Source organism: Euleptes europaea, chromosome 4 (genome assembly GCF_029931775.1).
Source record: "Euleptes europaea isolate rEulEur1 chromosome 4, rEulEur1.hap1, whole genome shotgun sequence".
Classification (NCBI taxonomy): domain Eukaryota; kingdom Metazoa; phylum Chordata; class Lepidosauria; order Squamata; family Sphaerodactylidae; genus Euleptes; species Euleptes europaea.
Window position 1 is genome coordinate 29,625,683 of NC_079315.1, and position 14,942 is coordinate 29,640,624.

Here is a 14,942-nt window from a genome sequence, read left to right on the forward strand (position 1 = left end):
CCTTCCTCCTCTTCACATTCTGCTGGCAATAAAGATGATGGGCAAAGGCTTTGCCTGTTGTCTCCTTCAATGCTGCTTCCAGCCAGTGGCAAGCTGAGCCTTAGCAGCCCTGGCATGTGCAGACTGGATATTTAACAATGGCCTCCAGCATGGTGGCCCATGGGAAGTTTCTTAGTAAATTAAATGGTCAATCCAAGAAGAAGAAGAAGAGTTGGTTTTCATACCCCAATTTTCTCTGTCTTTAAGGAGTCTCAAATCGGCTTACAATTGCCTTCCCTTCCTCTCTCCACAACAGGTATCTTGTGAGGTAGGTGGGACTGAGAGAGTTTGAGAGAACTGTGACTAGCCCAAGGTCACCCAGAAGGCTTCATGTGTAGGAGTGGGGAACCAAAGCCGGTTCACCAGATTAGAGTCCGCCACTCATGTGGAGGAGTGGGGAATCAAACCCAGCACTCCAGATTAGAGTCCGCCGCTCTTATCCACTACATCACACTGGCTCTCCACCCCTGCAGAGTCTTGTGCTATAAAAAGTATGTGTGGAAAGTGCCATCAAGTTACAGCCGAATTATGGTGACCCCCTAGGGTTTTCAAGGGAAGAGATGTGGTTTGCCAGTGCCTTCCTCTGCACAGCAACCCTGGTATTCCTTGGTGGTCTCCCATCCAAGTACTAACTAGGGCTGATCCTGTTTAGCTTCTGAGATCTGACAAGCTCAGACTAGCCTGGACCATCCAGGTCAGTATCAGAGTGTAAAAGCATATAAGGATCAGTTGTACTGTTGATTTATACCTTTTGATGACCTCTTTGTATACTGTTTTCAGTTAATTGTTAATGCACATATTGTCATCACATCATTGACTGCACATTCCACTGTTCTTTGTAAAACAATGTAGAGAGCATTGCCTTGCTGTAAAGGATCTCTACTGCTTTAAGGAATGGCTTTTGATGGAAGAAAATGCCCGCAAGGGGATCTACAAACCAGGACTGATGCTTCTTACCCTGCCAGAATGCGACAGACTTCCCAGCATGCACCAGGACCCCAAGGCTTGCACAAAGATCCCACATTTTAGTAAGTGGTTCAATAAGTTCACCATGATCTGATCCAGTTACTAGTGATATGATCCTTGAAGGGGATTATGCTGAAACTGAAGGCCATAACCCCTGCAAGGGTGCCAGACGTCAACCTGAAAAGTGCTTGCCTGGGATTTTAAGAAGAGTTGAGAGATAGACACTTTTACTTCTTTCCATACTTGTAACCTCTGTCCACTATAGAAAAATATTCTTCATCAGTGCATAGCTCATTTTATCCCACAGAGTAAGCCACAGTATTATTGGTTTTAAAATGTATTTAAATGCAGATACTCTGACAAATTAAGAAAATAGGAGGTGCTGTAGGTGTCCTGAAATTTCAGGTTTTTAAATTACTGAGTAGCTAGTTTAATGCATTCTGTATTTGAGATTTTCACATCAAGGCTTGATTAATAGATAAAGATGCTGTACATTCGTGCCATATGCAACTAGAGATACCACCTGCAGTATATTCTTGGTATAAAGAGAGAGAGATGGACGCTCTGCACTCTTTTTAGGGAGTACTTGCTAGGAGGTGGGGGCCAATACCTTTCAGGAAGGGGTCCCCAACCTTTTGAGCCTGTGGGTGTCTTTGGACTTCTGACACAGTGTGGTGGTTGCAGCCACAAAATGGTTGCCACAAGAGTAGGGTTCCCAGGTCCCCACTAATGGCAGGCAATCCCCTGGGGATTTCTACTGCTGCCCACCGACACTCAACTGTTCGGCAGGCAAAAGCAGGCCGGTGGGGGGGGGGGAAGGATCTACATCCCCACACGATGATGTCACTTTCGATGTGATGTGGAAGCACTGGCATCGCACAAGGAGGATGTTCTATCAATCTTCCCAAAACTCTATGGAAACTATAGAGTTTTTGAACAAGTGCTAGAGTGTCGCCCTGGTGTGATGCCAGTGTTTCTGCATCACACCTGAAGTGACATCAATGTGCAGGGCCACAGATAAGCACCCCCTGTACCTGCCTCCCAACAGCTCCCCCCAGTTGCCAGGAGGGACCTGGCAACTACACAAGAGACAGAGCCAACCACAAAATGTCAAGGCAGTGAGGTCACACGTTCTTATGGCAGCTGCTGCTGAAGCAACTTTTTAAAAATCTGCACAGCCAGAGAGATCTCCAATAGCCCTGCTGCACAAACACCCCACCCACTTTTTAAAAACTCCTGGTGGACACCAGGAAAGGTATTCTGATACAATGGCACTTATGGGCACCACGTTGGGAACCCCTGCTTTAAGGAATGGTTTTTGATGTTAAGAGTGCAGCCCACCAGTCCTATTGCTGATCTCTCTCAGAAGTGGCTAGCAAGACCCATGTTTTGTCACACAACAGAACACATGAATGCATGAAGCTGCCTTATACTGAATCAGAGCCTTGGTCCATCAAAGTCAATATTGTCTACTCAGACTGGCAGCGGCTCTCCAGGGTCTCAGGCAGGGGTCTTTCACATCTCCTACTTGCCTCATCCCTTTAACTGGAGATGCTGGGGATTAAACCTGGGACCTTCTACATGCCAAGCAGATGCTTTACCACGGCCCCTCCCCTAAGAACAAGATAGGCAGTGGAGGGTAGGACAGTGACATCAGCTTTCCTCACTGTCCTGAAACATATGCACCTGTACCAGACAAGGATCTGGCAAATCTGTCTGGGTTTTGTGTGGGAGAGAAATTCTCAGCCTCTGCATGTAGGTGCATGTGTTTGATTTGAATCAGAACAGTGGAGGGTCCCATGTCTTTTTACCCAGTGTTGTTTTTATGAAGTTATCAGCTGAGCAGGGGGAGATTGCCTGGCTTGCTTTTGTGCTTTTATTGGCTTGCTGCACAGAAATCAGCAGACAGAATCAGGGACAGAAATTAATATTATCTCCGATCAATGTTTGCTCATTAACGTCAGTTAAAGGCATAACTACAGCAGCTGGTCAAAAAGTTGATAAGCCTCTGATCACAACACATTAAAAGAAAAGCTGCATATGACTCACTTCAGTATACATGGATAACATTGTCCCTTCTCCTCCTTCAGATCTTAAAAAGGAAGATATAACCAGTAAGTATACACCTCTTGTGTTTGTATCATATTTTCTAGATTGAGATGGAGACTGGAAATCAAACCTTGCTTCAAAGGTTGTAGATGTGATCCTTGGGTTTGATTTTTAAAGGGGTGATCAATAGTGATGTAGAATGGTAGAATACAAATTTATTTAACTGGTGACACTCACATGTGTTATTAGTTGAAAGTCATTTCCTTGAAAAGTTCTGAATCTCAGCTAAATATATGCAACTAGATTTAAGGCAAAGGGATAATAGCCTGATTTTCCTGACAATGTAGATGCAATCCCTCTTTCTTCCTATGATATCTGTTACCTTTATAAACACATTCATACTTCTTTTGCAAAGGGGTGCAAACAATCACAGAGAAGGGAGACTAGCTGTACAATCCTGAAGGGGAGGGCCGAAGCTCGATAAAAGCCAGTGTGACTACACGCCAATGTCCATACCTCTTTACCATGGGGCAAAGTGGCATAGACGCCAGTGCAGGGGCAAATACATTGGCTCCGGGGAGCCATGGAGCTTTGCTGGCCTCTGCCGCTGTCGCATATATAATTCAGCCCCCCCCCCCCCAATTTCAGGTCACTACTAGAAATCATGAGGTGAGCATGTAGTAGGGAAAGGTACATCTTACTGCTGCTTGTCAGTGGAAAAGCACATAATAGCTATTGCATAGATATGAAACCTGAAAACTAATAGAGTGGCCAGCCATAAAGATTTATAGAAATTAAAATCCCGGGCTGTGAGATTGTCATTTGCAGGAAGGTTGACAGCTTAGAATTGGTTGATATAGGTGCTTGATGCAGAAAATGTTCTCTGTCTTGTTGGACTGGGGACTAGTGCTGAATATATAATTATTATTTACAAAATTACACTAGTAAGATGGTTCCATAAACTATCCATAAAGCCCTCATATGAATGAAAGCAGCTATGAACGGTTCTTTTGGACAGCTCTGAATTGATACCTGTCTGTAAGTCTATCTGTTCTCTCTGTGTCTCGCTGGAGTTCGAACAATATAGGTACAGGATTACAACTAGGACTCTGGCCTTCTCTCCCCTTGTAAAACTCTGTGATACAAAAGGATGAGGGCTTGAGAAGAAATGGACAGGCGTTCCCTTCCTCTTTCAACCCCAGACCTGCATTGATAGACATCTTGACTACAGTATGGACAGGGCAGGAGATCCCTATTAAAGCTCAGAAGCAGTACAGGTCAGGGCTTTTTCAAAGTAGGAAGGCGTTGAGACTGGAGCATGATCTCCAATGGGGGTTAAGAGAAGTCTTGGAGCACCACTATTTTCCTAGCAAGCAGCCCTGCAAGGGAGGTTATGCTGAGATCCTCCTGACCTTCCAAAAGCCATGAGTTTCACTGCTGAGAGTTCCCCCACACACATTTGATTCCTGACAGACTGATATTTTACATTTGTAATACTCTTTAGCCTATCATTATAGCCATTTGGTTTTCATCACAGAAGGGCAGACCAGCCAAAGGTTCACGTCTTCTTGTTTCATTATCCAATGTGGTTTTGTTTCTTTCCAGCAACTTGCTACAAAGGCAATGGGCTAACCTACCAAGGTTCGGTCAATGTCACAGTGTCTGGCATTCCTTGTCAGAAGTGGAGCGAGCAGGTAAGGAGGCACTTTTCACACCTGAGAAATTGTTTGGTGTAAAGTAGGCTTGTAAACAGACACTTGCCTGAGAGCCAGTGATGCAGATTACTTCCAGGCAGGAAAGTGCGAAGACTTTTGCAAATTGGAAAATAATTGCATTTCTCCCCCTTTTTTTTGTCAAGGCATGAATGTCCACAGTCAGGCAAATTAGTCACAATATTTGAGTGACTCATGTCTTGTTTTCCCTACAAACCGACAGTCTTACAACATCTTGCTATAATGGAAAAAATAAGAAAATGAAAATATGTAAATTATAGTCTTTTATTATTGAAGGAGTAAGCCCATTGCTGGAGGGAAGGTGGCATTGCCTGACCTTGTGAGATCGTGGCTGCTAAGGGGGGTTGGTACTTGAAAGGGAGACCACCAAGTAGGGCTGTCAAAAAAAAAAAAATTCGGTACAGTTCGGATTCGGCCGAATTTGACCCTTGTGGGTTCGGTACGTGCCGAAGTCCGAACTCCCCCGATTCGGATCCCCGGTAATTCGGGGGGATCCGGAGTTCGGAGGAAAATTCGGCCCCCGCGCGCCTTCAGAGGGATTCCCTGAAGGCGCGCGGGGGCCCTTTAAACTGATCTGCGCCTCCCACCTGGGAGGCGCAGGTCAGTTTAAAGGGCAGCCCGCACCTTTCAGCGGGCTCCGCTGGAGAGGCGCGGGCTGCCCTTTAAACTGATCTGCGCCTCCCGGCCGGGAGGCACAGGTCAGTTTAAAGGGCAGCCCGCACCTTTCAGCGGGCTCCGCTGGAGAGGCGCGGGCTGCCCTTTAAACTGATCTGTGCCTCCCGGCCGGGAGGCGCAGATCAGTTTAAAGGACAGCCCGCCCCCCCTTCAGCGGGCTCCCCTGAAGGGGGGCGGGCTGTCCTTTAAACTGATTTGCGCCTCCCGGCCGGGAGGCACAGGTCAGTTTAAAGGGCAGCCCGCACCTTTCAGCGGGCTCCGCTGGAGAGGCGCGGGCTGCCCTTTAAACTGATCTGCGCCTCCCGGCCGGGAGGCACAGGTCAGTTTAAAGGGGGGCGGGCTGTCCTTTAAAATGATTTGTGCCTCCCGGCCGGGAGGCACAGGTCAGTTTAAAGGGCAGCCCGCACCTTTCAGCGGGCTCCGCTGGAGAGGCGCGGGCTGCCCTTTAAACTGATCTGTGCCTCCCGGCCGGGAGGCACAGGTCAGTTTAAAGGGGGGCGGGCTGTCCTTTAAAATGATCTGCGCCTCCCAGCCGGGAGGCACAGGTCAGTTTAAAGGGCAGCCCGCACCTTTCAGCGGGCTCCGCTGGAGAGGCGCGGGCTGCCCTTTAAACTGATCTGTGCCTCCCAGCCGGGAGGCGCACATCAGTTTAAAGGACAGCCCGCCCCCCTTCAGCGGGCTCCCCTGAAGGGGGGCGGGCTGTCCTTTAAAATGATCTGCGCCTCCCGGCCGGGAGGCACAGGTCAGTTTAAAGGGCAGCCCGCACCTTTCAGCGGGCTCCGGTGGAGAGGCGCGGGCTGCCCTTTAAACTGATCTGTGCCTCCCGGCCGGGAGGCGCAGATCAGTTTAAAGGGCAGCCCGCGCCTTTCAGCGGGCTCCCCTGAAGGCGTGCGGGGGCCCTTTAAACTGATCTGAGCCTCCCAGCTGGGAGGCGCAGATCAGTTTAAAGGGCAGCCCGCGCCTTTCAGCGGGCTCCCCTGAAGGGGGGGCCGAATTTGCCGGATTTATTCGCGAACTCCCGAACTCGCTGAATTCGGCCCCCCTGGTTGCCCGCCAGTTTTGAGTTCGGATCCATCCGAACAGAAAATCACCGAATCAGGGGAAATTCGGTTGATTTTCAGTTCGGACCGAACCGAATTGACAGCCCTACCACCAAGGAAAACTCTGCAGAGGAAGGCAATGGCAAACCATCTTTGCCTCTCACTTGCCTTGAAAGCCCCTAGCTGGCGTTGCCATACTTTAGCTGTGACTTGACTGCACTTTACACACTCATCACTGAAGAAGGGGCCATGCCACAGCTTCAGAGAACTACTTTGGGTTACAGTGACCAATACTAAGCGAAATGGGCCAGTTGTCTGTCTCAGTCAAAGGAAGACTATGTATTCATATCTGAAGAAGTGAGCTGTAACTCACAAAAGCTCATACCCTGCCAGAAATTTTGTTAGTCTTTAAGGTGCTAATGGACTCCTACTCTTTTCTACTGTATGTATTCATGTGTATTCAATATCCATTGGAATCTTTTGATCACGTCTATTCCAAAAAATGTAAAAGGGTTCCAATTATCCATTACAAAATTCCTAGTATCTCTCCCTTCTTTAAATCTTGTTAGGGGAATACATTTTACCACAAGTAAGGTTTTCCATGCTTTCCTCAACCACTACTCAATAAAGCTTCCAGGTGCTAATTCAATTTTTGTTATAATTAACATCTTGGTCCTAAGTTCTCTGCTTTCCTTTCTTACATTGTTCTTGATATTTCCCAGCAGAAAAATAAATAAATAAGGGTCAGGGTATCACTGACTACTTTAGTTATTACTATTTCCTTCCAAGGAGTACACTTTTTTAGACAGCCATGACCCCACTTCCAACAAAGATTATTCTGTATTTAACAATTCCTCTTAACTGGTGTCCTACACCATTGACACATTATTTTGGAATATATTTACTGTGATTAATTGCTATAATATATTTAATTGCTTGCAGAAAGATATATTTTCACACATCGTCTGTGATTAAACGTGCAAATTATGTGTAAATACATCTTTTTATAAGAAATAAAATATTCTAGAACAATATTAATAGGCATTAAAACAAGTAATACAAGTCAGAAGGTGTCTGTTGAAGGCTATTACTGAATATAGGAAGTGAAAATCCAAGGGTGGCAAATGAAAGATCCTTAATCTTATAAGGTATATTTTCAACTCACAAAGAAGAAAATATTAAAAGCTTTGGGCTGAAATTTTCATCAGTGAATGAAACTTGGCTGCCTCCCCCTCCCTCTGCAGCCCACTGATCATCATTAAATGTTGCTCCAGAGGTACAGAGGATCCTAAGGAACAATATGAGAGGGGTCTGCAGCAGGAAGGGGCAATGAATGGAAATCACTATTTTACAGGCCACCAGAGATCAGTTTCCCAGGAGAAAATGGCTGCTTTGGAGGGTAGACTGTATGGTATTATACCCTGCGGAGGTCACTCCCCAAACCCCACCAATCCCCCCCCCAAAAAAACCCAAATCTCCAGGTATTTACCAACCCAGAACTAGCAACTTTAAGAGCAGAAAAACCAATCACTTGGGAAGTGCCAGATTTACGTATAAGCTAAACAAGCTATAGCTTAGGGCCCCACTCTCTTGGAGGCGCCCAAAAAATTTAAAGGAAAAAAAATTGGATGTACTTTTTTAAAATCAACAATTACTTTGATAAAATACATATTTTTTATGTTCAAATGGCTTTAGATACCTATTAGGTCCATAAATTACCATATAGCATATATTCAACACAAAAAACAGTGACAATTTGTTGTTGACAAAGGACAGCTGGACATATAAAGGGCCCCATTACCTTCAATAGCTTAGGGCCTCATCAAACCTAAATCCGGCCCTGCACTTGGGCCTAAAAATGAGGAACACAGCAGAGAGATTAGTCTGACATATAAGAAATGTGACCAGGGGAAAATATTATATCGGCAAGTCGCTTTATTATTCAGCAGCTTTGGCTGGCTTCACATGTTGCTGGTTATAATTATTCACTTTCAGGCTTTTCCTAGACAACAAATGTAGATGATTAATTCTTGTGGTGTGTGGTATCCAATGGTGTGTGGTTGCAGTCTTTGAGGAGGAGATGATTGGTTGTAGACCAGAATTCCATCACACATTATGTAGGGACAAAAGGAGGTTTCAACTCTGTGTGAGATGCTGGTATGATATATTCGTCAGAAAAATGGTTGTCAAATTACACAACTCATTTTTCCCCAACTTGGAAAAAGCTGCTGAAGCAAGTGACTATGTAAAGTTTTCATTAAATTGTTTCTTGCCATTAGGCACCCCATTTACATAGAAGAACCCCTCAAATTTTCCCAGAGCTCTCCAATGCAGAAAACTATTGCCGTAATCCAGGAGGTGAAGACGCACGACCCTGGTGTTATACAACGGACTCCTCTGTAAAATGGGAATACTGCAATGTGCCACTTTGTGGAGATGGTAAGGTACTCTAATGTACAGTGTATAGCAAGAGATTTTTTTTTTTTTTGGTGACCTGAATCCTATAGTGGGTCTATTAGCTGAGAAAGCTGCCATTGTACCACACTGGCTGGTAATTGCCTGTGGTGTTATGACAGTTCACTATTTTTCATGAATTAATGTCATAGGCCTGACTTGGATGGCCAAGGCTAGCCCAATCTGGTCATGTCTCACAATCTAAGCAGGGTCAGCCATGTTTTGTTCTTGGATAGGAGACCACTAAGGATCTCCAGGGTTGCCGTTTGTCTCCTCCCTTGAAAACCCTACAAGGTTGCCATAAACTGGCTGCGACTTGATGGCACTTTCCATCGCCGTCAATGTCATAAGCACCCTAGCAATGAATGCCCCTACATTTATAGTCATAATTTTGCTGTTTTTGTTTTAGAATCATTGTCACAAGGAACCACAAAGCCGAGTGTAGAGACTCCACACTTCCCTTCTTCCTCGGCTTTGTCCCCAGCATACTCCATGACGGTTATTATCTCCATCATCTCCAGTTTTGCAATGGTCATCATTGTCATTATAATTGGTCTTCTCTGCTGCCGAAGGCATAAGCGGTGGAAAAATAAAACAAGGTAAGATCTAGGACTAGGTAGGTATCGTCTTTTAGAGAGTCCTTTAGGTAAAATGAAATTGATCTTATAATAATGAACTTGAGCTTTGAATTGAGGGTTAGATACAAAATCACACTAGGTAATTTTATACCAAAAAAAGTTTATTTTGCAATACGGTATTAAAAAGCTATCTTTAACAGTTAATCATTGTCACAAGGAACCACAAAGCCAAGTTTAACAGCTAAGCTGTTAAAAAGTAGCATTTTAAGAGTGTTGGAAAGTTGGCTGGCTAATACCATGGATATCTGTAGAGATGGCACGAAAACATGTATTTCCTGGGCTCAGAATACAAGATGCAGCAGGTCATAATTTTCAAGTTTGATACCAGGGTGAACAATACAGCCCGGATTTCTGAACTAGAGAAGAAATGCTCTTCCTCAAGGCACCACTTTGCTACTGTAGTGATCATGGCTGGCCCATGGCTGGCCAGCATTCCTGTATGCTTGTCTGCCAGAGCAGCCACAAGGCAAGTAGAACGGAAATGGTTTGGGGAGCTCACAGGAAGAGACCAGGATTCACATGTGAATTCAGAATGGTCAGGAAAAATATTTTGTCCCTTGAGAGTTCTCCGCCATTACTTGTAGTGTGCCATTCCCTTTATAAAGGCGTTTTTCACTTATTTTTAGACATTTTTTTAAAATGTTTAGTTTGCAAATAGTGCAAGACTTTCTGGATGAAGCAAAGCATTAGCTGTATCATTCCTGATTGTGACTGTACCTTTGCAAATCTTCATCATCATTATCCTTAATTATGATAAACAACACTGTTCATAACAACACTGTCAATTATGATAATATTAATTATGTTAACTATGATTAACAACACTGTTAATTATGATAACCAACACTGTTAGTAATTCCATCTTCAGTTGCTTTAGTTACCTTTTAAGCTTTATTTATTTACTTCATTTCTCCCATATCCCAGTCTAACACTCTCACCACTACGCGACACTGACTCTCTAGACTGGCTCACAATGATTGTTCAGTAGAGTGGTCATAGCGGAGACTGGTATACCTGTTGAGCTTTGACCTTGGAACCATGTGCAACTCCCTTTCTCTCCATTAGGGCTTGTCTAGTAGGCATACCAGAATACATAGGCATTTTGCCTTTTTAATGTATACTGCTACTGTAACCACAAGCTGACTTTATTCTTGAGCCATTTCTCTTAAACATAAAATAGGATTTATTGACGTTAGAATTAGCTCACAATCATGTGCTAGGATGAATGATCTAGTTAATGATTTCACTGGGAAAATCTTAACAAGTTTTAGAGGCCCACAGTTGATACATTCATGGTTAAAGTGTTTTCTTCATGGATATGTGCTTGACTGGTTTCCCTGTTACTGTTCAGCTGCTGACACAGTATAGTGGCAATGGAGCTTCCATATAGTGTATTTTCCTACATTTCCCCTTCCCCAATCCCTCACAATGGCCATTTGCCCCCATGCCAAGCCAGGGGGGTGGGCTTTTTCAGGATTTTCTGTACAACCAATATCTTATTATAACATTATAGCCTTTGTCTAACAAATTTTCTGAATTCCCAGCTTCCATTTTTAAAAGTCTCTATCCCCTTTCATTGTATAGATATAACAGGAAAGGCATGTCTCCATAATGAAAGGGGGTAGATACTTTCTTTTTAATAAAAGTTGGGAATTCCGAGTGCCTGGTAGACAGATTTTTATGGCATTATAATGCTAATAACTTCACTTCTTTATTTATGCTCACAGACCAATTGGTCATAAACAAATATAGGAGAAAATAAGGTACATAAGTATAAATGATACCATGACATTTTGAGACATCATTGTTATTATTAAAGGCAACAGATACAAATTTTGCCACTGCAAGAGTCACATGAGTATCAACATCAGCTAACTGTTTAGCTACAATCTACACCTCTGGAACTGGGGTCCATTTTTTAATGTATATTGTGATCCACTTATCTCAAACAGTAGCATATTTGTTGCAGTCAATAAAGAAATGCCAAATTGTATCTAGTTTTCCAGATTTACAATCACAAAGCCTCTCAGAAAAAGGGACCCCTGCAAACCTGCCTGATAGTCCCCCTTGTGGTAGCCCATTCAATCTTGCTTTAGGGGAAAAAAAGGCATTTAGGGATTGTTAGAAGCCAACAAGAGATGGAGCTTACACACAGGAGCTTACAATATGCAGGTAAAGTCTTTGGGATTGAAACATATTCATGCTATAGCAATATATTAATTGCCAGTTTTAAAACTGGGAAGATCTTGACTTTCTCGTCCACATGGGAGCCATCCAAGCTTTGCTGTGATCTTTCCCAAAATATTGCGGAAAAGCAGTCTGGGAAAGACTACTGGGTATTTGGGGAAAACCTGGAAGGTGCACGGAAGCACCGAGTGCTGTGAGATGGCAGGAAAAAACACACTTCCCAATAACATCCAAGCTGGAGCAAGCAAAACATGTGCAAGTGATCATTATTGCAACAGAGCAGTGTATTTTAAAAGCATTTGTTGTGGTTACCTTTTCTATCTCATTTTACCAGTCTGGCTGGGGTTATTAAACTGATCACACAGTGGCCTTATTCTAAAAGGAAAAGAATTATGTCTTTGGCATGCTTATGTGTGCAAAGGCCTATTCATTTGTTTACAACTATAGCCATTCAGTGTGGAACATAAGAAATATAAATGCTCCTGAGGAATAATCACATGGGGTCTGAACCACAGGCCAGAGAGGGGATGATACCCCTGTTATTCCCCAAATGGGCCCCAGATAAACTTCCACAATGTAAGTAGTTGCATATGAATATTATGTGGTAGCATAAGTCTTGCTTTGCAGACTTACAATGCAATCCTATGCAAAATTACTCCAGTCTAAACCAATTATTTTCAGTGGTCCTAGACCGGAGTGACTCTGCATAGGATTGTGCTGTTAGTCCTGCGTGACACGTTTCATGAAGTTCCCTACTGACATGACACTGTGCCTGCTGTAATCAAGCCATTCCTTCCCCTTCATCGTTTCAGGGAGTCAGCACCACCAGCCCTGACGACACTTCCTTCTGAGCTCTTACTGGACAGATTGCACCCAAACCCCATGTACCAGCGCATGCCTCTGCTCTTGAACCCAAAGCTGCTGAGCCTGGAGTATCCACGAAACAATATTGAATATGTAAGGGATATTGGAGAAGGAGCTTTCGGACGGGTCTTTCAAGCGAGGTAGAGTATAAATTCAGAAGAGTATAAATTCAGAATTTATAGGCCTTTTATGCTTGGTAATTAGCAGCGCGTTCCAGGCTGAAGTGCTCTGCATATTTTTTTTTAATTTCTTCATGCTGAACCATCATTCCAGACGTCACTGCGAAACCGGCGCATACCTGCTTCGCATTTCTTAAGAGCCCCTTTAACTAGACCTTTTGTATTTGCTCTGCCCCCGCATCAAAGTATTCACTGAAGGAAGTATGCAGAATCCCAGCCACAGCTTAGCTATGCAAATGACTATTGCTAATGGTTATGCAAATGAAGGAACAAAGGAGCAGGCGAGTGGGGGTGGTGGAATTTGTTTGACTTTCTCCTCTTGTATTGGGACCATGAATAGTCATTTTAAAGGTCAGATTTAAAAAATCAGCATTGAGCGAGGAGCAGAATCGACCCTGAAAGTAAAGGTCCCCTGTGCAAGCACTGGGTCATTCCTGACCCATGGGGTGACGTCACATCCCGATGTTTACTAGGCAGACTTTGTTTACGGGGTGGTTTGCCATTGCCTTCCCCACTCATTTTACCAACCTTGAAAGGATGGAAGGCTGAGTCAACCTTGAGCCGGCTACTTGAAACTGACTTCCGTCGAGATCGAACTCAGGTCATGAGCAGAGCTTGGACTGCAGTACTGCAGCTTATTACTCTGCGCCACAGGGCTCATCAACCCTAGAACTTTGAGAAACCACTGCAAGACTAAGAGATTCCCCCAAAGAAGCCTCTTGGGCAAAACGCATAGGTAATTTTTATCAGAGTAATAAAATATATATTTTAATGTATTGTGCACCATCGGCCTTGGCCTTATTCTCCTGTGATTGGTGCAGCCCTTTTAATTCTCCTTTCTCAGCATCTCTGTCTGGAAAACCTGGCTATGGATGTACAGCAGAGAATGAGACATGGCCATGTAATGCAGAAACTACTTGTAACATCAAATTTTTGAGAATCTCAGGTCCTAATTAAAAGAAAATTAAGCAGGTTTCAACTGATGGAATTGAAATGTCTTAAAATATACACATTCTGATAAAAATAAATGAGAGGCTGAAAAAAAATCAGGACAGATTGATCTTCTTTGTCCCCTTTTCAGGGCTCCTAGAACAAAAATCCCTGTCTTAAAAACACTGTTCCCTTGCCTCCAAATTTCTGTGTGATTTAATCTTTCCATTTTTGTTCCTCACAAAATATTTAAACAAAAATTCCAAAATCTGCCAGGTTTTTATTATATTTTAATTGTGTTTTTTAAAATGGTGATCTGCTTCAGGTCCCACAGGATTTGCAGCGTGGTTTCATCATTTTAGAAATAAATAATTTTAGAAATAAATAAAAAAGAGGTGAAATGTATCCCATTGCACCACTGAGCAAGCTGAATCAGTATGAAAATTAAATATTCAGATTTGTTCCATTTAATAATGTATTTCAGTTGCAGAACAAGAATGTTGTGGCCACAAAATCTGGGTGTTGCCCATAGCCCAGCAAGCTGTAAATGCGTTGGATGTGAATAAAAGCCCAGGGTTGATATTTCACTGAAGTACATTTTAATGCCATGAGCATGTCTCCTTGCCTGTGTCTTAAATATGTAGTGGGCACACTGAAAGCGCTTTCTTCCCACCCTCATCAGAGCATAACCGTTCCAAAAGGCAGAGGTCAAAAAGGCATTTAACTTTAGCTGAGGCATTTGCAGAGAATTGTGTTGCTCTTGGTTGCAAAACCACACAGGCCAGCCTTGCAGCTGTGTTGGCCCTGCTGGAAGATTTGTTTTCAGATGGGCATCTGGCCATTCAGTGGCATTTGACAATGATGTGACATTTACGGTATCCAGCGACACCTGTCACGCTGCCATGCGTCTGGAGCAGACAACGAGAAAACGGGAAGTTTGTTTTGGAGACTAGAACTTCCTACAACCACCGAATAGTAAAACAACCCTGACATTTAAACAACAGCTGAGCAAGTTGACTGCGGGCGGACTCCTTGCTCTCAAGTGGGTGTCATCTTCTATGTACACATAGGGGCAGTGTAAAGAGAACACTTGTCAGAGACATGCCCATTTGTCATTCCGTGAGCAAAATCACATTCTGTACCCACAAGCAAATTATAAATTATTTCACACCCAATAAGTAATATGTT

At 43.7% G+C, this 14,942-nt stretch overlaps 1 protein-coding gene across 1 annotated transcript in view; it reads left to right on the top strand.

Moving 5' to 3' along the window:
* The window catches only part of MUSK (muscle associated receptor tyrosine kinase), a 63,944-nt gene that overhangs the window by 44,535 nt on the left and 4,467 nt on the right, over nucleotides 1-14,942 (top strand). Inside the window, exons 9-14 of the mRNA XM_056848426.1 lie at nucleotides 892-1,067; nucleotides 3,096-3,119; nucleotides 4,660-4,748; nucleotides 8,782-8,941; nucleotides 9,366-9,555; nucleotides 12,594-12,785. Of these exons, the coding sequence (XP_056704404.1) occupies nucleotides 892-1,067; nucleotides 3,096-3,119; nucleotides 4,660-4,748; nucleotides 8,782-8,941; nucleotides 9,366-9,555; nucleotides 12,594-12,785 (831 nt within the window). The remainder of the gene's footprint in view (nucleotides 1-891; nucleotides 1,068-3,095; nucleotides 3,120-4,659; nucleotides 4,749-8,781; nucleotides 8,942-9,365; nucleotides 9,556-12,593; nucleotides 12,786-14,942) is intronic.